Source organism: Ananas comosus, linkage group 8 (assembly GCF_001540865.1).
Source record: "Ananas comosus cultivar F153 linkage group 8, ASM154086v1, whole genome shotgun sequence".
Classification (NCBI taxonomy): domain Eukaryota; kingdom Viridiplantae; phylum Streptophyta; class Magnoliopsida; order Poales; family Bromeliaceae; genus Ananas; species Ananas comosus.
The window spans coordinates 5,973,701-5,994,998 of NC_033628.1; the positions used below are offsets into that span (position 1 = coordinate 5,973,701).

The following is a 21,298-nucleotide window of genomic DNA, read 5'->3' on the forward strand; positions in this document are numbered from 1 at the left end:
ACAAGAAAGAGATAAGAAGAAAGCTCTTTTATTACTTTAAGCTTGAGAATACAAATGAGAATTCTTAAATGAGAGGGGGTGGAGGCCACACTATTTATAGGCCACTCGCCACCCATAGTGCCAATGAAAAGGTGCCAAGTGGCACAATACTACTAGCCAAAAGGGGAGGCCAATAAGTACGCTACGGTCTCCCAAGAGTCATAATAAATATGCACAGAAACTCGAAGAGTCATACATTTAGTGTCCTAGAAACTCTAAGGGACTCTTGACCCTCCGGTATCCGCACCATCAGTCTCGAGATCCGCGTAGAAGCTTCTAGAAGATTCCAAGCCAAAACCTCCGTCAGATGTCTGCTTTGGAGTTTGGGTGATTACAAAGCGAAATCGCGGAGAAAATCTTTGTGCCGTGACATAGGGCTAGAGATGAGTGTTTTGGAGTTTAAGGGTTTTGATCTAAATTAACCCTTGGTTTCTCTAATTAGAGGTTAGAGAGGAACCCTTGACGACTCTAGATCGTGGATTGGCGTGCGGTTGGTGGTCGGTTGCAAGCTCGGGTCGAACCGGACCACGTGTGCCGCAGGAGGCCGATTGCAAGTGACTACAAGCAATCGGAGAGCGTTACGAGGTGAATTGTGCTCTACCAAAGCGATTAGGTCGCTTCCATGCCAAAGTGAAGTGTGTTTCATTATTGATGCATGAAGTGGTAGTAAATTGCCAAGTGAATGAATGCATGAACTATATGCTAAATAACATGAATTAGATACATGAGCTAGATGTTATATGAATGCACGATTTAGATATGAATGCATGATTAAGATGATAGAATTTCAAGGTATGTAAAATAAATAGAGAAATAAATACATACCAAAATCCAGGATCATAATAAAATAAAATAACTCACAGAACGCCATAGAGAAGAAATTCTTGATCAATCTTGCGGAAGCGTGAAGTACGGCTATGATCTGAAAGTCACGAATCGAACTTGGGTGATTTGGTTTCTCCTCCTATCTCAGGAACTCTACCGTATGGTGTGGAACCGATGGTAATTCTTCACCAGAATGCATATGAGAAGATGGCAGGACCAATACCCCTTTATATAGAGTCCAGATCGACTTCCCATCAAAGTCTGATTAGGATTCTATTTAAATTTAAAATAGATGGGATAGAGATAAAATATACCATATCAAGTAGTTCTATATCTGTTAGGATTGACCCTTATCTATAGCAAATCCTAATTTAAATATAATTAATTGGGCCACAATATATGGAAATCCTAACANTTTAAATATAATTAATTGGGCCACAATATATGGAAATCCTAACATGAGATGCTAATAAAGAATGCATAAAGCTATATGCTAAGCGAATGTATAATCTAGATGCTAAAGTATGCATGTGAGAAATGCTAAAGAATACGTGGGATATATGCTAAAAGAATGTATGATTGAGATAGATGCTAATAGTAAATGCATAAGGTATGCGCTAAGTGAATGCATGGGCTAAATGCTAAATGAATGTATAACATGAGTGCATGTAATGGTAGTCCAAATTGTAAATGATGCATGAGATATATTCTACATGAGTTATATGCCAAATGTATATTGACTACAATCATGATAAGAACATATGCATGTGTATGAAATGCTAAAGAACACATGTATGTTGACATAATGTGAGAATATGCTAGATTCATATGAAAGTGACTTGGGTCGATAACTCTAGGTTGATAGAGAACCCGACATTGGAAAGCAAGGACATGCCAATTATGATTCCTAGGTATGGATAACTAGGAAAATAGGAACATGAGTGGCAATGAAACCTAGTGTCAATGAACATAGGTGATTGATGAGTGGCATTGAAGCTAGAATCAAATGAACCTATGTAGTAAAGAATGTCGGACCTAGTATTGTAAAACCTAGGCTATGAACACAGTGACATTGGACCTAATGTAGTAAAGTTAGGTTGAGTAATGACTTAGACCTAGATAGGTCGACATTATAGGGTGAGACCAACCTTAGACATATGAAAGTGGATTCCGGAATCCCAGATTTGTGAGCTCGATAGTTCTTGGCCGTGGTGTATGTCGCATGTTCCTCTCCCACTGGAAGAACTTCGAAAATTGTGATTGAGTAAGAACCATGAGCGCTAGGGTGTATCTAGCATGTTCCTCTCCCTGTTGGGGATCTCGGCTGCGGGTGCATGCGGCATGTTCCTCTCCTACCGGGGATCCCTGACCACGAGTGTACGCAGCTCTGGGTGACCCGTTGGGCGATGTGGTTCTTGGATTGAAGGCTGAGGTGCATGTGAGAGTTCCTTCACCTCGAGCTAGACAGAGCGCGGATTATCCGCAGATGATTGACGCAAGACCGAGTCGAGTGGCATAGTTGGCTAAGGTAAAAGTAACCTTAGGAAAGAATGGCAAATGGCATACTGTGACTAAGAATAAAGAATAAAGAACGGATAATATTAAAGAATAGCAAAGAATAAAGAATGACAAAGAATAAAGAATTACAAGTAATAATAAGGAGTGCCTAATTAATAAGAATGACTAATAATAAAGAATGGCAAGCGATAGTAAGTAGAATCAAGTGAACTACTTGCATAGTTGCATGTTGTGAGGCATGGACATGATTTATATGATGTTACATATATATATCTATTGGACTAACATGTTTGCAGTGCCTCCTTTGGACCTGATGGGTCAAACTCTTCCCTTGGGTGGCTGTACCCTCTTGGAATTATGGACAATAGTTCTCACCCCACGTTGTTTTGGAGGATTTCAGGTTCACACGCGAGCGGCGCGAGGAAATGGCATAGCTCCGTGGATCGCCCTACCACTGAGACCAGAGATAGCTGTACCCTAAGTCGGCATAACTTAGGGTTGTGAAAAGGAAAAGAACTAAGTTGTAATAACTATGTTAAATCTGATTGTATTTGAAAGCTAAAGAGAATGAAAGTGTAATATGTAAATGTATGTGTCACGCCCCGAGACCGCTACCAATTTGGTCCGGTTCGAGCGCGTCGAATAGACGCCGAACGGACAGCACCTCCCCTGTCCGCCCAAGGCCAAACAACCAGATCGTGTATAAGAATTTGCCCAGGAATAGAAATTCTATACATACACAATCAACGAAAGGGACAATAAGTGCCAACAACTAAGAGCAAGAGTCACATGTACATACAAGTGAACAAAAGAGAGATCTACTGGCTATTTCATCACATTGCATTCATTATCTCAAGTTACATTTACATCTTTCCCAAAATGAATACATGTTACTAGATCATCACCAAAATACGTTAATAGCTCTCCAATTCTCACCAACATAAGTCACTCATATACATAGGGTGATACTAATGCAAAAAGGAAAGCTACGAGGTACTACTGCTCAGGCGCGATGCCCTTGCCGCGGTCCTCGCCCGGCGTACACGTACCAGGCCCTGCAACAAAGTGGGGTGAGAATTATTGTCCATAGTTCCCAGTGGGTTCGGCCGCCGACTCCGCCGATCTCCCCACTAGGTCCGAGTGGGCAAAAGCAGATAGATAGATAGATAGATAGAAAAACTGTAAATAACATAGTAAGAAAACTATGCTACTATGCCCAATCATAAGTAATGTATGCATGCATCATATAGTAGATAGTTTACTAACATGCCACTATGTCCACTACTATGTCCAATAAGCAAATATTCAATGACATTGCTATTCTCTTGTTTATCCAATCTTTGGCGATCCCTTGGGTTCGCCCATGACTCATCTCGCCATCCCGTATGGTAAGGAGACTCACCTTGCTCTCAAACCCGGGACTGTTTGCGGGACATCAACTCTGCCCCTCTCGTACCATACTCTGGAGTGCACGACGACTTGTGTGGCGCGACCACTACAAGTATAAACAGACTGTGAGCTTGATCCATCCTCTCAACTCGAGGATATCCTATCAACTAGGGCTATAAATCACTCGGGAATCCACCTATCCCAATATCCATGTGTAAGTGTTTAACTACACTATGTTCTTTGTTCAACGAGTCATCACTAGGGAGTCCATCTATCCCTAAGTTCACAAACCACTAGTGTCACTTTACACTAAGTTATATACCACTCGTTCTGTTCATTTGTCAATTACATTGCACTCATTATGTCACTAGGAACCATCGAGTCCATCTCATTTCCTCGGCACTATAGGATTCAATGTCATGACCCAATCCTTACCTATCCATAATACCATGCATTCAACTCACACTGTGATATCAATTAGAAAGCATAAGGAATGGAATACAATGTAATCCTACAATGCAACATGCAAGAGATGCAAAATCATGGTATACTAAGACATAGAGAGGAACTCGGTTGCTTCGGGATGACACCACCCACCTTTCGACGATGTCGGGGTGCTAAGAACGCTATTCGGCACTTGCTTCAACATCTCTTCGACTTCCTAGGTGGAAACGAAGCTCGATCGGTCTTGTTTTGCCGATAACTTTTCACCGGCTCGACGAATGCTCAATCGTCTTCACCAACGCGTTTAAACACCTAACAATTAGGTTTAGAGACTATCAATTGAGCTCAAACCTCACTATTAAGCAAAATCCCAATTTGGAGCCCTAGGTTTGCACTATTGCAAATCTACTCCAACAAACCCCTAGATTCTAGCATTAATCAACTATTAAGCATGCTAGGGTTCTAATCGAACCATTTCTAGAGCTATAAATCCAAACCCTAGATTTCTACCATTGAAGGGTTTAGAAGCTTACCTCTTAAGCTTGCTCCAATGGTGAGAGAGGAAGAAGAGATGACCAAGCCCTTCTCTAGCTTGCTTTCCTTCTTCTCATTCTTCTTCTCCTTTTTTTCCTTCTTTTCCTTCTTCACTTCAAGAAAGAAAGAGAGAGAGCTTAGAGAGAGAGAGAGGGTGTGTATTTGGGTGTGAAAATGAAAGGGAGAGGGTGATCTCCCATCTATACCCTCAACTAATGCAACAATTGCATATTAGCCCTTCCACTTTGCTTCCTCACACTGCCCAGACTGGGCAATTTTCGTGCTCGGGGACCGGCCTGTCCCTAGAAGGACCGGTCCCCGAGAGCCTCTCATGTGGGCAGAGGGCTCTGCCCAACCTCTTTCGCGTACGGGGACCGGTCTGTCCCCCCAGGGACCGGTCCCCGAGAGTAGAACTCTCAGGACTTAGCCGATTTTTTCTCCTTTTTGCTGGTTGCGTGTACGCGGACCGGTCCTCGCCTGATGGACCGGACCTTCAAGGACCGGTCCCCGCCTGAGGGACCCGACACCGAGAGCAAATATCGCGTGCAAAGTTTCCTGCCGCATTTTCAGCTTATGGGGACCGGTCTCTCCCACCAGGGACTGGTCCCCGAGAGCAAAATTTGCCAAGTACAGATTTCTGCACAACTTGCTCTCGCGGATCCTTTGCAATGCACTTTTTGAGTTTTTGACTTCTTCGGCTTTTCCGAAGTATACCCACTCGACAATTGGTCGATTCTGAACGAAGTCCAACTCTCGGATTTCGAGAATTCACTTCCTTACATCCTCCCATCCCAAAAAGGAGTTTCGTCCTCGAAACTAATCCAATTTCAACATAAACTCGAATTCATACCTTATTCCTCAAATAGGTGAGGATGATGCACTTTCATCTCGCTCTGGAGTTCCCAAGTGGCTTCACGGTCATCGCGATTACTCTACTGAACTTTCACATAGGGAATTTCGTGGTTCCGCAACTTGCGCACTTCCCGTGCGATAATCGACACCGGGAACTTTTCATAGCTCAGACCTTCTTGAAGTTCCGACGGCTCATATAGCATCGCATACTCGGGGTTATGGATATACTTGCGAAGGTTGGAGACATGGAATACGTTATGAGTGTCTGCGAGTTGCGGCGGCAATGCAAACCGATAAGCTATAGCTCCAACTCGCTTTCAACACCTTGTACGGCCCAATATATCGGGGACTCAACTTTCTCCGAACTCCAAAACGCTTCACACCCCACATTGGTAAAACTTTCAAGAATACGCGATCTCCGACCGCAAACTCTAAGTTCGGCGCTTGTCCGAATAACTCTGTTACCTCGATTGCGCCGTGAGCAATCTCTTGCGAGCAAGGCGAACTTTCTCCTCGGCCTCCCGCAATACCTCGGGGCCTAACACAGCACGCTCGCCCACATCACCCCAGTGTATAGGAGATCGATACTTCCGCCCATAAAGGACATCGAATGGTGCCATCTCAACACTAGCTTGGTAACTGTTGTTGTAGGCGAACTCGGCCATAGGTAGGTGACTTGCCGAACTACCCTTATAGTCAATGACACACGCCCGCAACATGTCCTCCAGAATTTGAATGGTTCTCTCTGACTGCACATCTGTCTGAGGATGAAACGCGGTACTAAAATCGAGCCGTGTGCCAAGTGCCTCCTGCAAGCTCTTCCAAAAATGTGAAGTGAATCGGGAGTCTCGATCCGATACAATTGATTTCGGAATCCCGTGCAACCTCACCACTTCATCAAGGTACACCTACGCCAACTTATCACCTGAGCAGGTAGTGTGGATCGGTAGGAAATGCACTGACTTGGTCATGCGGTCCACAATAACCCAAATAACATCGTGGCCACCCGACGAACGGGGCAATCCAACCACGAAGTCCATCGCTATATCTTCCCACTTCCAAACAGGAATGGGTAAACTCTGAAGCTTCCCTGCTGGAAATCTGCGCTCTGCCTTAACTTGTTGGCATACTAGGCACTGCGCCACATAGCGTCCAATATCCGCTTTCATTCCCGGCCACCAATACTGCATCTTTAGATCCTGGTACATCTTGGTGCCGCCCGAGTGGATATTATAGGGAGTCCGATGCGCTTCTTGCAAAATCAACTTTCGAACTTCCTCGTTCTCCAGTACGCACCAACGGTTACGAAACCGAAGTGCACCGCCGGCGTCTATGCCGAAATCATCACCACGTCCACCATCGATGTCTCGCTGCACCTTTTGGAGGTTAGGGTCTACGGATTGTAGACTCTTAATCCTCTCCAACAAGGTTGGTTGAACAACGAGAGCTGATAATATAGCCAGAACCCCCGGAGCCACTATCTCGAGATCCAATCGCTTCATCTCCTTACATAGAGGACCCTGAGTCGTGACTTTTAATCGCGTGCAAAGTTTCCTACCGCATTTTTAGCTTACGGGGACCGGTCTCTCCCACCAGGGAGCGGTCCCCGAGAGCAAAATCTGCCAAGTGTAGATTTATACACAACGTGCTCTCGCGGATCCATTGCAATGCACTTTTTGGATTTTTGACTTATTCGGCTTTTTCGAAGCATACCCACTCGACAATTGGTCGATTTTGAACGAAGTCCAACTCTCGGATTTCGAGAATTCACTTCCTTACATTATGCAAGTTGTATGCTTGTAATAATTTAGCATTTATGTTTTCAATACCTTCCTTGTACAATCTGTGTTTGAATGTTGTTCCTGGTTGGAACCTCGCGCATTGTATGGATTGTGAGGCCTTGAACGTACAGGAAAAACTCTGTCCGTGGTACAGGGGAAACCCTGTCCGTTCGGAGGTCTGTTGGCGTGCCTGAATCCGACCAAATAGGCGGGGCTCGGGGCGTGACAGCCGAATGGACAGAATTTTTCCTATCCGCCTAAGGCGTCACAATCAGTACAATTCACGATATCTCAACTAGGAACAGAATTCATACAGAGATTGTATAAGAAAGACATCCTAAGCATAAAACCACTACGCTATTACAAGCATTCGTCACTTTACATTCACATTACATTTACATTTTTTTTTTTCCTTTCTAAATACAATCAACATTGTTATTACATTTTGTTTCATTCTATTCTTTACAATGCCCTTAGACTATATAGATTCAGGGATACATCTATTTCTAGTCACAATTGGTAGGGCACTATCTATCGAGCGATGCCTTTTCCTCACACCGCCGCGCCCCTGACGTGTGGACCTGAAAACATGAGGGTAAGAATTATAAACATAGTTCCTAGTGGCTACGGCCATCCAAGGGAAGCGCTCAACCAACTAGGTCCAAAGGAGGCAACATAAGTAGGTTAGTCCAATATATATACATATAATTCAACTTTATACAATTAAATAAATATCATGCTTATGCCTTAACAAAATGTAATAATGAGATTCATGCAAGTAAGTATTCCTTTTCTACGTTCTATTTCACTATCCATCTCATTTCCAATCTGCTTCTAAGCTTCTTTTACCTTAGCAGAGCACTGCCATCCTCTTCTTGGCATTAGGTGGCGAGATTATCGTCCACCCCCGGCTGTAAGTCCATAACTCATGAAGTCACTCCATTCCTCAGCATTAGGTGCCATTCCCTGCATCTCCGACCATCGGAATTGTTGATAGCTCTCACTTTGGCATTAGGTGGCTTTCCTATCACGCCCCGGGGTCCCTTTGTCACGTCCCACTATCGCCAATTTGGTCGATCCGGGCCCGTACACAGACGCCGAACGGACAGAACCTCCCTTGTCCGCCCACGGCTCAACAACAACGAGTACATGTATAAAGAAATAAACAATTTTCAGGATGACATTTCAATATACATGGCTTGCACGAGGGCAAGCAACAATCACAAGTGATAGTAAGCTAGCTATACTGAAAATTTACTGTAATTTAAAACTTTTAAACTGAACTTTACATAACTGGATAACTGAAATATTTAGTTATTTACAGGCTTTATAATACATTAATTTACATGACTCTGTACATCAAAATGTCTCACATGAACTCAAAATGGTATACCACTAAACACTGGTGTCTGCTAGCTAGGCTGCAGGGCTCTTGCCGCGATCCTCGGCCACAACGCTCGCATTGGAACCTGTATGGTTAGTGGTGTGAGAACTACTAAAAGTTCCTAGTGGGTTCGGCCGCCGACCTCGCCGACTCACCCACTAGGTCTATTCAGGCATATGTAGGCAAAAGAAGTAAACAGATAGTAACCAACTATAACATGTAACTACTACAATGCCTGTACAAAGTTGAAAGAAGCAATATATGAAAACTGTAAGTATGCATGCATGCTTTTACTGAAATTACCAAATCCATTGGTTAACCCTTGGGTTAACAATAACTCACTGACACTATCCCAAATATTGGGGAGACCCAACCTGCACCCGATAGGACTGTCAACTGGGGGAGACGCACCTCCTGGTCCGGTAAAGATGACTATTTCGAAGCTCATCGTTCAAGGAGGAGCGACTTACCTTAAACAAAACGAATGTGAGTATGATCTGATCCTCTTTTAGAGGATTCAACAATAGACAATGTCACACTTTAACTCTAACTAGCTCCTTATGCTAGTTTCACAATTCCATTTCTCGATGCTAGCCAAATCTCTAATTAGAATGTCGCCAAGTTTACTATTGTTATAGTCCATGCATTCATAGGGTTCTATGTTCACATTCTATTGTTCATATATTCTCATGGTTGATAAGCATTTGCATAATCAAATATCATTTACATAATATCAATACCCTATAATGCATGATTATAATGTAAATATGCTCAATGAATTATCATAGACATAAAAGGTGATTCAAAAATTTCGGATAGCACCACCCACCTGTAGTGGTGTTAACAACTAGAATCCACGTCTCGAAATGTGTCGACAACTAGCTCTCGCGACTCAGTGCAATTAGAACTAGAACGGTCTCTACCATAATTAGCGCGTCGTCGGCCTGTCGGAATATCAATTTAGACTTTTGGGCAAGTTTACTTTTCATTCAAACAAGTATAAAAGAGACTAAACTTGAATCATTTAATTCTCATATTTTACAAATTAGCCTTTCAACTCCAAGTATCATGTATATGTATTTGTATACATATTCCCTATCAACTTTAGATCTCCATAATCAAAACCAACGATTAATAATCTCACTGGAACATGATTTTATCATGTTCTTGGCTCAGCTTAAATCCCAACAATCATTCATAAGTATTTGCTTAGTGCAAAACTTCTTGAATCCGCAATAACTAGAAGTCTCAGCTCAATGTTGATTTCAGCATTAAGCTGAATTCTAGCCTCTTGTTGCATTTTCAGCAATCTTTAGAAAATAAGTAACTGATCCTTAATCAGAACTATCTTACCTCAAGGCTGAGCTGAGCTACTATCAATTTCTGCAGTCTTTATTTCAGCCCGAAGCATCAAGAGACTCACTCAAAGCATTAACTGCAGCCATACTCTCAATTCGGACAGCAGGACTACACCAATGGATCCACTTCACTTGTCAGCTCCAATCAGCTCAAAGCTCTAATGCTGTCACTCATAGCAGCAACAATTCCATGTAAACACCATCTCTAAGACAATTAGTTTGACTATAATCAAACATGAACCCAAACTTACCTTAATTTAGGTTTCCATCAAGTTGCTCTCAGCTAAAGCTTCTATTATTCCACTTCTCGCAGCAAATTCCTTTATGTAAATCAGTCCAGATGTAATTAACTCCAAGCTAATTACTTAATAACTGATATTAACTTAGTTAACTTAATTAAAAGCTATACCAAAGGGTCACTGCTGCAGGAATTCACCAAGTTCCACCAAGATTGCAATTTTCAGCTCCAATTCTGAAATTTCAGCAATACCTCTTATTTTGATCCATTCTAAAGCAACTAAATTAACCATAAGCCAATATAGAATGAACTTACTTTAGTTTGATGATGAATCAACTTGCTCAGTGCTTCAATTGGCCCTTTCCTCCAGTTCGGCAGCACCAACAACATCAAGTCATCAAGCTGCCAACTCCAGAATCATCAAACAGCAATTACTCTTTAGCCTTTTCCTTTAAACCCTCTACAAGTTCAACATAGAAGTAGTTCTCAACTTCTTTATACAACAACTAGAGATGCTTTTATTCAGGAATTGGACTTCATCCTTACCTGAATTCGAAATTCCCCAAAGTGGTGCTCAGCTCAATTTCATTCAGCTCCAAGTCCAAAAGCACCCAGGCTCCCTGGTTGCAAGAAATCTATATAAGCTTCCTCTCCAAGTACTTAGCCTATCTAAGAATAAATACTAATCAAAGTTACCTTGATTAAATGCTATTCCAGGTTATATAGCAACTCCAATCAGCAGAAATTTCTTGCTTGGATCAGATCTCTCCTCAGCCCACAAGTCCTCCAGCTGCCAACATCAAACTCAACCCTTTTTCCTTAGCTTAGAGAGAAGGAGAGGAAATAGATGATAAGGAGAGAAAGGAAATGAACTCTCTGCCTTTGGACATGTGTATTCCACTAAGGGTGAAGGGATAAGGGTGAAAAATTGCACTTTTGCCCTTTAATTTACTGAAATTGCCTTGTTGGCAATTGCTGCCCGCAATTGCTGTACCGGTACAAGAATGTGTACCGATACAGGACAGTTGCAGCATCAGCAGCAGCAGCATCAGCAGCTGCTTCAACTCTCTTTTTCTCTTAGTCAACTCATTCCAATTTCATTTGAGCACATCCACAACATGTCAAATGAACTTCCCAAGCTACCAAATTAATTTGATAACATTTGATTCTCAATTTGGCATCAATTTGACCATTTTGACCAAATCAATTAAAAATTTCAGCTTTCGAGTTGCAATGATAATTGGAGGTCTTTAACCACTTCGATTCCATTTGTATCTATTCTCACACTTCCAAAACCTGTCAATTGATGTTCTCAAGCTGCTAGTTAAGTTTAGAAATGCTTAATTTTTATTTTAGCATCATTGTGATCAATTTGATCACAATTAGCTCGAGATAAATTTTCAATACATTACACCCTTTTTGTTTAAAAAGGATGCGGAAGTGCCCAATTTTTTTTTTTTTTAAAGCCTTGACCCCAAGGGATGTCAGATTCGCCACAAATATAGGGAGCCCACTGTTCACACGGACAGAGTCTCCTCTGTATTTACACGGCGTCGCACAAGTATAAGATACAACCACAAACATATGAACATTCATATACATTACCACATCACATTCCACATTCATTTCATCACCGATATACAAAAATTCACATCTATTAGTTTAAAATATTTCCTACCTGAAAACTCATTTTGAAATACTAAGAATCATGAAAACCTTTTTAAAAACTGTTTCTCACACAAAAACCTTTTCCTTTAAAACGCTATCATGAGGGGTAGAAAACCGTTTTTATTTCATAAGAAAACCATAATCACATTATTTATTTCACAAAACCACGTGAATCCAATTAAAGTTGAACTAACTGAACCATAATATCTAAGTAATATCATAAGAAATAAAGAGGGTAGCAACTAAACCAAACAAACTGGGTCGGAAGCTCTATCGACCACTACGAACGCATCTTACGCACCGTCCCGACTCGGACTCGCAACGTCACCTGTAAGGGAGGTGGGGGGTGAGAACATGTACACATGTCTCCCCTCTCAGTGGGTACCGCAAGCCGACGAAGGCGAGGAGTACTCACCGGCAGAAAAAGTCATCAAGTCATAGGTAGATATCACAAATACAGTAGTTAATATGCCGAAATGAAAGAGAACAGCAAGGACATGTAACTACTGCTACTGTAAAAAAAAAAAAGAACAGGATGCATACATGAATATCAAAACTATAGTAGTAAGACAAGTGTAAAGAAAGGACGATAAGTATACATGCAACAACCGCTATTATAGCCATATGCGTCAACCAGACGAGTAGTCCAAATATACCGAATCTAAACCGCCGTGTCGGTCTAAGGACCTCAGGCAAAGCCACTACTTGCTCGCACCTGGCATGTAACCCTAGCACAAAGAGAACACCGCTGGGCTCACGGGTTGGATGTACGACCACTTTTCTGGAAAAGAACACCCTAATGCGCGGGATCAACCCGCTGGTGTACGTGAAATGCACTCGAGCTGTGGTGATCGATGCAGATATGATCAATAGCCAACCGTCGGCTAATAGCCGACAATTACCGCCCCTCAGGGCACACCGACTAATAGGTCATCGAACCGTAAGAAAACTCAAATACCGACCGCTCAGGTCAACTAGGATGGAACAACTCAACATCCTCCCAAAGGTATGCAAGTACTGATCACTGAATGTCAACTACCATGTATGTGCAAGAACCGACCAATAGGTCACAAGAATGTCACATCATGTATCAATATAATCCAGAGCTAACCGTAAGCCACTAGCCGACAATCCTACCCGACAGGGTACACCTACCTCATAGGTCATGAAACGATAAGAGTCACGAAATCGACCGACTAGGTCACAAAAATGTCAAATGATGGATCTATGTAAACTATAATCATCCGTCGGCAACTAGCCGACAATCCCACCCCTCAGGGTATACCAACCTCATAGGTTATCTAACGACAAGAGTCATGGAACCGACTGACTAGGTCACAAGAGTGTCAAAATGGACGAGATGCAAACTATGACCGCTCTACTTCTAGATCATTGTAACGAGTATAGAAAAAGGCTAAGTAGAGCAATACATAAAGATTCACATGGTGTCGGGCTCAACAATAGTAAACAACAATAATAAGAGAGATAAGGTAAAAGAAATGTCACCGAGCGTGCACCGCTAGACCAACTCCGGGTCGAAGTACCCACCTGTATGAATAGTGTGCCTGTCTCCCGACTGTGGAAGATCGTCAACGTGACCTACGGAGGGTCCACCAGGTGTAGTACATTGAACTTTGGCGAACTGCGATGTTCGAGTGTGGGAATGATATTTGGAACTATTCCACATCTTTTGAAGGGTTGTCGAGAGTTTTCGGCAAGATATTAGAGTGATCAAGAGGCTGGAAATGCAAAAGTGCATCGAAGCAGCGAAGTGCTTATGCGAGGGTCATTTATAGGTTAGAGCAGTTGTGGCACAGGTCTGAGGTCTACGGACCGATAGGGCAGTTTCAGATTGGGTATTTTGGACTTGTCGTCCGGTTGATGCATACATACAGTAGCGGTAGTTGTTCATTTATACATATCTCGTTCGTTTATTATCGTTGCTACTGTATTATCCTTACCCATGCCTTTGTTTATTCTCTGTGACTGGTGAGTACCCCTCGCCCTCGTCGGCTTGCGGTACCCACTAGGAGGGGAGACATGTGTATACGTTCTCACCCCCCACCCCCATTACAGGTGACGTCGCGGGTCCTAGTGGGACGGTTCGTGAGGAGCGCACTTAGCGATCAGTAGAACTTTCGGACCCGTCCATTTGGTTTAAACTCTTAAACTCAGTTTCCTTTAATAAATGACTTCGAAAGTTATTATGGTTCAGTAAGTTATGTTAATTGAATAATTGGGATTTCGTGAATGTAAATAATGGATTTATGACTCTTACAAATGAACATGGTTTTCTACCCCTCGTGGTAGCGAGTTTTAAAGTAAAAGGATTTTCGTGTGGGAAACAATTTTTAAAAGGATTTTCTGGTTTTACTGGTTATTAGTATTTCAAAACGAGTTTCCGGATAGAAAATATTTTAAACTGATAGATGTGGAATCATGGATAATTGTTATGTATGGAATGTGAATGTAAATGGTGTATGGATGTGTGGATATTCATATGTGGTGGTTGTATCTTGCATTGTATATCTTGTACTTGTGCGACGGAGTGCAAATACAGGGGAGACTCTGTCCGTGTGAATAGTGAACTCCCTATATTTGTGACAGATCTGGCATACCCTGGAGTTAGGATTTTAAAAAAAGAAAAACCTGGGCACTTCCGCATTGACTTTTAAACCAAAAAGGGACCCCGGAGCGTGACAGGAGTACTTCACACAACCGTAGTAATGAACTTGCCGCTGGCAAGCATGGAACCATGTGACTATTTAACTAAATAGTCACGTTCAGTGTACTTGTTCTCTAACAAGCACCTGTATGCTTGTTCTAGTGTCGCTACACTAGTGAATTGAGATTCGTCATCTCAATTAGAAATATAACATACACCGGCCTATCCGGAATATCACCGTCCCCGTAATATTCCTCCAACTATGAGCATTTAAAGAGTCTCGTACATAAAAATATATATCTCAAATCCTAACTCTTAGGAATATGTCTTTTCAAACAAAAACCCTATGGACGATTCACGTCAATATTGTACTGCTATACAATAGATATGAATAGAATATATGTCCTTATATTATGAATTATAAATGATTAATACATAAATACCATTAAGCCAGTGCCACCAGATTGGCTTTTCGGCATATAACTAATAATAATAACAACCAACTGAAAATAGATATAATAGTTCCAAAAGATAAATTCAGTGTAAGGTACCGAACTTCTGAAATTATGAAGTTACGGTGGAATGTAGTATACCGAAATTTAATATAAAATTTAGTGTAAATAAAAATAGTGTGAGATACTATTTTTATTGGACTTAAGGGTGTAAGGTATAAGTTGGAAATGACCTGTGCTGAAATCGGAGCGAAAACAAAAGATTTAGAATTTTCTGTGAAAAGCGGGGCTGATAAATTAGCAGAAAATGCACAGTGTCGAAAAATTATGAAAACTGTAGAGAATGTCAGAATTATTTTTATGAGGCTAGATATAAAGTTTCATGTCATTCTGACACCCGGAAGCTGGAGAATAAAATCGAACTACTATCTGCTAAAGATTACAGTTCGGTAGAGCTTTCGGTGACCAAAAATGGTCGAAACTGAAAAGTTAAGATATATTTCTTCTCAGTAGATTAAACCGAACATGACTGTCAAATTTGAGCTCAAACGGATATTCAGGGAGCTCCGGCGAAAGATATCAGATTTCGTACTGCCTGAAGTGAATAGTGTATGCTACTATTGGGGTGTTGACTATAAGTAGAAGCTTCTAGTCTTCTTCTTCTTCACAGCCACCACTACCCCCACAACACCACACGTTCATGGTGATAGTGAGAGAAATCTTCACTTTCTCTCTCTAAATAACTCTCTTATCTCTCTAGATCTTTCGCCCAAATTCACGGCGTTGGCGGAGAACGAGCCTGCGAACGCGTTGGGAGCGACGGATCGAGCTTTCGTGCGCCCGTTGGAGCGGCGTGCTTCCGTCTCCGCATTCACATTTTGGTAAACTTTTGTGATTTGGCTTAATCCTTAACCTTAAGTATTCTAGTAGCCTCTAATGAGCATTCTTAGCGTGTTGCTCCATTTAATTTGGATTATTTGGAGGTAATTGTATGTTAGGGCTCAAAAATGAGATTTTGTAATATGTGAGGGTTCGATCTAAATTGATCATGTATAAACCTAATTGATAGGTATTCTGACGCATTGGCGAAGTCGGTTCGGCGATACGACGAGGCTACGCGAAGATATCGAAGGAAAGGCCTGTTTCGGTACAGATTGCCGTAGATTGCGGCGAAAGCTTCCAAAAATCATGAAATCGGATACAAACCAAATTGATAGGTATTCTGACGCGTTGGCGAAGTCGGTTCGGCGATATGACGAGGCTACGTGAAGATATCGGAGAAAAGGCTTGTTTCGGTACAAATTGCCACAGCTCGCGGCGAAAGCTTCCAAAAATCACGAAATCGGAACCCTAGCCTCTTGGTAGCATTAAAAGGTAGGGGGTGTCCATCCCGAAGCAACTGGGCTTCCTTCTATGTCCGAGTTAGATTTTTGGTCATATTGCACATATTGTTCTTATGCATTATAGGATGTATGTATAGTTACATTTCTATTTCCTTGCATGCATGTCTAGTTGTGTAGTATTATGGACTTGACACTTAAATATAGAATGCATGAGGATTAGGGTTTGTGACATGAGATCCTATAGCGATAAGAAAACGGTGAACTCGGACTTGATGATGAAAACTAGTGACATGCGAACTAGTGTATAGAAAACACTATGACTTGGACGAGTGGCATGTAAACAATGTTAACAACATGACGAGTGGCATTGGAACTTAGTGTAATAGAAACACTTGTGGCATTGATCATAGGGAATAGGTGAGTTTCCCTAATCGTGGCATATTGCATGAGAATTAGTGTAATTGAGACACTATGGCATCAAACATAGGGATAGTTCAATTCCCTAGTGTGAGTTGATTAGTGTGGTTGAGACACTTGACNGTTAGGAGCGGTTGACTCCTATGGGACAGTTGATCCAATTGTTTGTGAGCTTTTAGGTGGATAGGGATCCAGGTACAGTTCACAGAGTTGGTGTGATTAGTTGAGTGTGATCCCTTAACTTGATAGGGATACAAACTACGGTATCACAGAGTTAATGTGATTAAGAGTACGTTATACGGTGATCATACTCATATAGTCTGTTTTGAGCTTGTGGTGGTCGTTCCACACAAGCAGTGCACTCCGGAGTTGTCACACGAGCTGGGTAGCTCACGAGCGGGGTAGCTTACCGGGTGGGATACAAGTGTAAGAAAATCATGTGTACGCAGCGGAAGAAAATAACACAATTAAAAATTTTCTTGAAAACCAAAGATCACCTCATGTTTCGTTTTAAATCATTAATAATAGATCTAATTGATCTAATCAAATAGGATCTATATTTTATTATATTTTATCTCGCGCGGGTCGAGATCACCGCGAAGTCGATAATCATTGGTAAAAATTTGTTCGTCCTTGCTTAGCCGCGAACGCACCCGGCCTCTACTCACGTCCACACAAAATCATGCCCTTGATCGAATTTAGACGGCCGCTTCAATCCGTGATCCGATCACGAATTAACCCTTGCGTCGACTTGAGGAAGATGAATCAATCTTCTAGATGTGCTAGCAACTTTTGAAGATCAAAACCGATGGATTTATTATGGAGGACTTAAGGAAGAAAAAGGATTGACGGCTAGGGTTTTCTTTTTCTTTTTGCTTAATTTTCCGTTAATTGTAATATGTCATATGACATATATTTATAATGAGAAAATCTTAAGCCTAATACTAATCGAAATCCTAATAAGATTGGATTATCCATTAACCCACAAGTTGGTTATATTAATATTAACCGAATCATTTTCCTAATTCGATTCGTGTGTAACATTTAAATATAAGTTCTCATATTATTTACTAACAATTAGCAAATATACCGTACCGTGATTTCCTAATCTATAAGAATTGTACATGTCTTTCGCTGGAACGCTTTAGAATCCGAAATTCTTTCCAAATTTCGGAATTCCACACGGCAATGCCGAGATACAGTTTTCTCCACCATTTTCTGTTTATCGTCCAAATTAACTTCGGGTATTACACGCATATATAAGCATGCTTCTAATAAAAATTTTATAAATTTAAATTTCCAAGAACACTCACAACCGACCTCCATTTCTTAATAGGTCCCTCATCAATGGCCGCCATGCACGTCGTAGTCACTTGCCCAGCTAATCTATTAGACCAAGTTCATTATTATTAATTATGAACGAAGAAAACAATATTATATGTTTTAATTATTGACATGTTCCAATTAGTCCCATCTCAACTATATACATATACACGGGGAATCGGACAGTTTCTCCAGCTTCACCCAACAATCGTTAACGTGAGAGAAAAATCGAAAATGTTCGCCTGGAAACAATCTCCCTCTTGCATCGCTCTCCTCGCCCTTCCTTTAGCTTTGTTTGCCCTAGCAACCGTCGTCTTCTACCCTCGCGATTTCGGCCTCCCGTCGACCTTCACCTCCTGCGGCAGCTCATCATCTTCGGCCGGCGGCATCTCCGCTGCCCCCGTACAGCCTGAATTTCGGCTCCTCGTTGGCATCATAACCCGCCCGGAGTACTATGAGCGCCGGCACCTCCTCCGCATGGTCTACAGCCTTCAGCAGTCCGACAACAACTTCGCCGCCCATGTCGACGTCCGCTTCGTCTTCTGCAACCTCTCGACCGAGGAGCAGGCGGTCTTTGTCGCCCTCGAAATCATGTGCTATGACGATATCATCATCCTCAACTGCACCGAGAACATGGACAACGGCAAGACCTACAATTACTTCTCCAGCCTCCCGACGCTATTGGACGGCGACGCCAAGTACGACTACGTCATGAAGACGGACGACGATGCGTTCTTCCGGCTGCCCAGCCTGATTGAATCGTTGAGGGACAAACCTAGGAGCGATGTGTACTACGGGCTCCAGATGCCATGCGACAAGGAGAACTTCTTCCCCTTCCCGCCGTTCATGTCGGGGATGGGGTACATCTTGTCGTGGGACCTGGTGGAGTGGATCGCCACATCCGAGACGGCGCGGGAGGATACCACCGGGCCGGAGGATATGTGGACGGGGAGGTGGCTGAACATGGCGGGCCGGGCCAGCAACAGGTTCGACAACGCCCCGGCCATGTACGACTACCGAGGCACGTCGCCGGCCACATGCTTCCGCCACGACTTCGTGCCGGAGACCATCGCCGTGCACCATCTCATAGACAACGCCAGATGGACGGACGCGTTGACCTACTTCAATTTCACAAAGGGGCTCAAGTCTTCTAAGCAATACCACATTCCCTGATTTTTTTTCTTTCGAAGAAAAAAAATTCAGGATATATATACATATATAATAATTCTTTTATGGGTATATATACTTGATAGTGTCGATTTGTGAGATGTGCATACATGCGTGTTTTTGAACTAAATGACGAGTCTATCCCAAGCGGTAGGTGAAGGTCCATTCCAGTTCCCTGAAGATAAATATTATTATTTGATTTGTTCAAAGTATATGCATCTAACTCCATTAATATAAATATAGCATCTGCAATTAGGAATGGTATTATATGGAGAAGGTCAACTTTGTACGTCCCAGTCCGTTGGATAGAAAACTAAACCAACAGGTTGATTTGCGAGCTACCCCTGGCCAACCGCCAAAAATTAAGAAGAAGGCAGAGAGGCCACGCAGCCCACCCTTTTGAATGTTGCACGGGAGCCGCGTCGGTGTCCGACCGGTGTTGGACGCGGGACTTGCGGTCTTCTAATTTGTAAAAAGTTAATGTGTAAAATTTAAAATTTTTATGTATAACTTTTAATATTATAAAATACATTTAATAAACTAGTAGGGACGTGTTTGGTTCGAAATCGGAATCGGAATCGGAATCGGAATCAAAATAAGTTGAAATCGGAATCGGAATGACTCATTACCTAATTCTGTTTGGTTCATCATCTGAATCGGAATCGGAATAAATTATTCCCATTATCAGTGTTTGGTTCAGGTGGATATAAAAAACGTAATCAAATTAATATACTAACATTATCTTTATAATATATTAATTTAAATNTGATAGGCTTCTAGGGCATACAACTAACAATCTCCCACTTGCACTAAAGCCAATTAGCCATGTATCTAATGCCTATCTTCTCAAGATGATTCTCAAGTTTCTGCCGAGTCAATGCCTTAGTTTGCGGGTCCGCCACATTATCCGCGGAGGCAAACTTCTGTACTAATCTCTTGTTTGAAACTTTTCCAAACTATTGACCCACTATTACAAATAAACAGATACCCAGACGTAGACTTTCTATCATCTATATCGGATATAAAGTCCGAATCCGCATNCAAATAAACAGATACCCAGACGTAGACTTTCTATCATCTATATCGGATATAAAGTCCGAATCCGCATAGCCATTATTTCTGAGTTCTCCTCCTCCAAAAATTAAGAACATATCCTTTGTTCTTCTCAAGTACTTAAGGATATTCTTTACCGCCACCCAGTGTTCCTCTCCTGGATTCGACTGATATCGACTAGTGACACTCATAGCCTGTGCTATATCAGGTTGAGTACATAGCATCGCATACATTAAGCTCTCTATCGCTGAAGCATAAGGGATCCTACCCATGCGACTTCTCTCTTCAGGTGTCTTAGGAGACATAGTCTTAGAGAGGTGAATTCCATGTCTTAAAGGTACCATACCTCTTTTGGAATTTTCCATGCTGAACCTTTTCAACACTTCTTCTATGTACATAGCTTGCGATAAACCAAGCAACTTCTTAGGTCTATCCCTATAGACCTTTATCTCTAGGATATAAGATACTTCTCCAAGGTTTTTCATTGAAAACACTTTAAATAACCATAATTTGACCGATGTTAGCATAGGAATATCATTCCCAATCAGGAGTATGTCATTCACGTACAGTATGAGAAAAGTAACATCACTCCCACTAATCTTTTTATATACACATGGCTCCTCCTCACTTCTGATGAAATTGAACGATTCGATTGCATCGTTGAAACGAGTGTTCCAACTCCGAAAAGCTTGCTTTAATCCGTAAATGGATCGTTGAAGCTTGCACACCTTATGACTCCTATCTTTGAAAGTGAAACCCAAAGGCTGCTCCATATAGATATCTTCTTCAAGATATCCATTTAGGAAAGCAGTTTTCACATCCATTTGCCAGATCTTATAGTCATAGTG

The 21,298-nt window shown here is 41.9% G+C and overlaps 1 protein-coding gene and 1 long non-coding RNA gene across 4 annotated transcripts; one reads left to right on the forward strand and one right to left on the reverse strand.

The window, feature by feature from the left end:
* LOC109713822 lies at positions 8,654-11,229 on the reverse strand. 3 transcript variants are annotated; one of them, XR_002217179.1, is made up of 8 exons: positions 11,059-11,229; positions 10,909-10,978; positions 10,678-10,822; positions 10,534-10,596; positions 10,376-10,444; positions 10,120-10,288; positions 9,596-9,710; positions 8,654-8,851 (listed from the first exon to the last, which is right to left on the reverse strand). It is a non-coding gene; the product is annotated as an uncharacterized LOC109713822 (long non-coding RNA). The 3 variants fall into 3 exon arrangements; XR_002217178.1 differs by having other exon boundaries at positions 10,678-10,764; positions 10,909-10,982; XR_002217177.1 differs by having other exon boundaries at positions 10,909-10,982.
* LOC109714345 (beta-1,3-galactosyltransferase pvg3-like) lies at positions 18,203-19,460 on the forward strand. Its single transcript, XM_020238929.1, has one exon. It carries the CDS (start codon positions 18,363-18,365, stop codon positions 19,401-19,403), a length of 1,041 nt encoding a protein of 346 aa, XP_020094518.1. The 5' UTR covers positions 18,203-18,362; the 3' UTR covers positions 19,404-19,460.

Coding starts and splice junctions, on each gene's coding strand:
- LOC109714345 (XM_020238929.1), top strand. CDS start 18,363: ATGTTCCAATTAGTCCCATCTCAACTATATACATATACACGGGGAATC.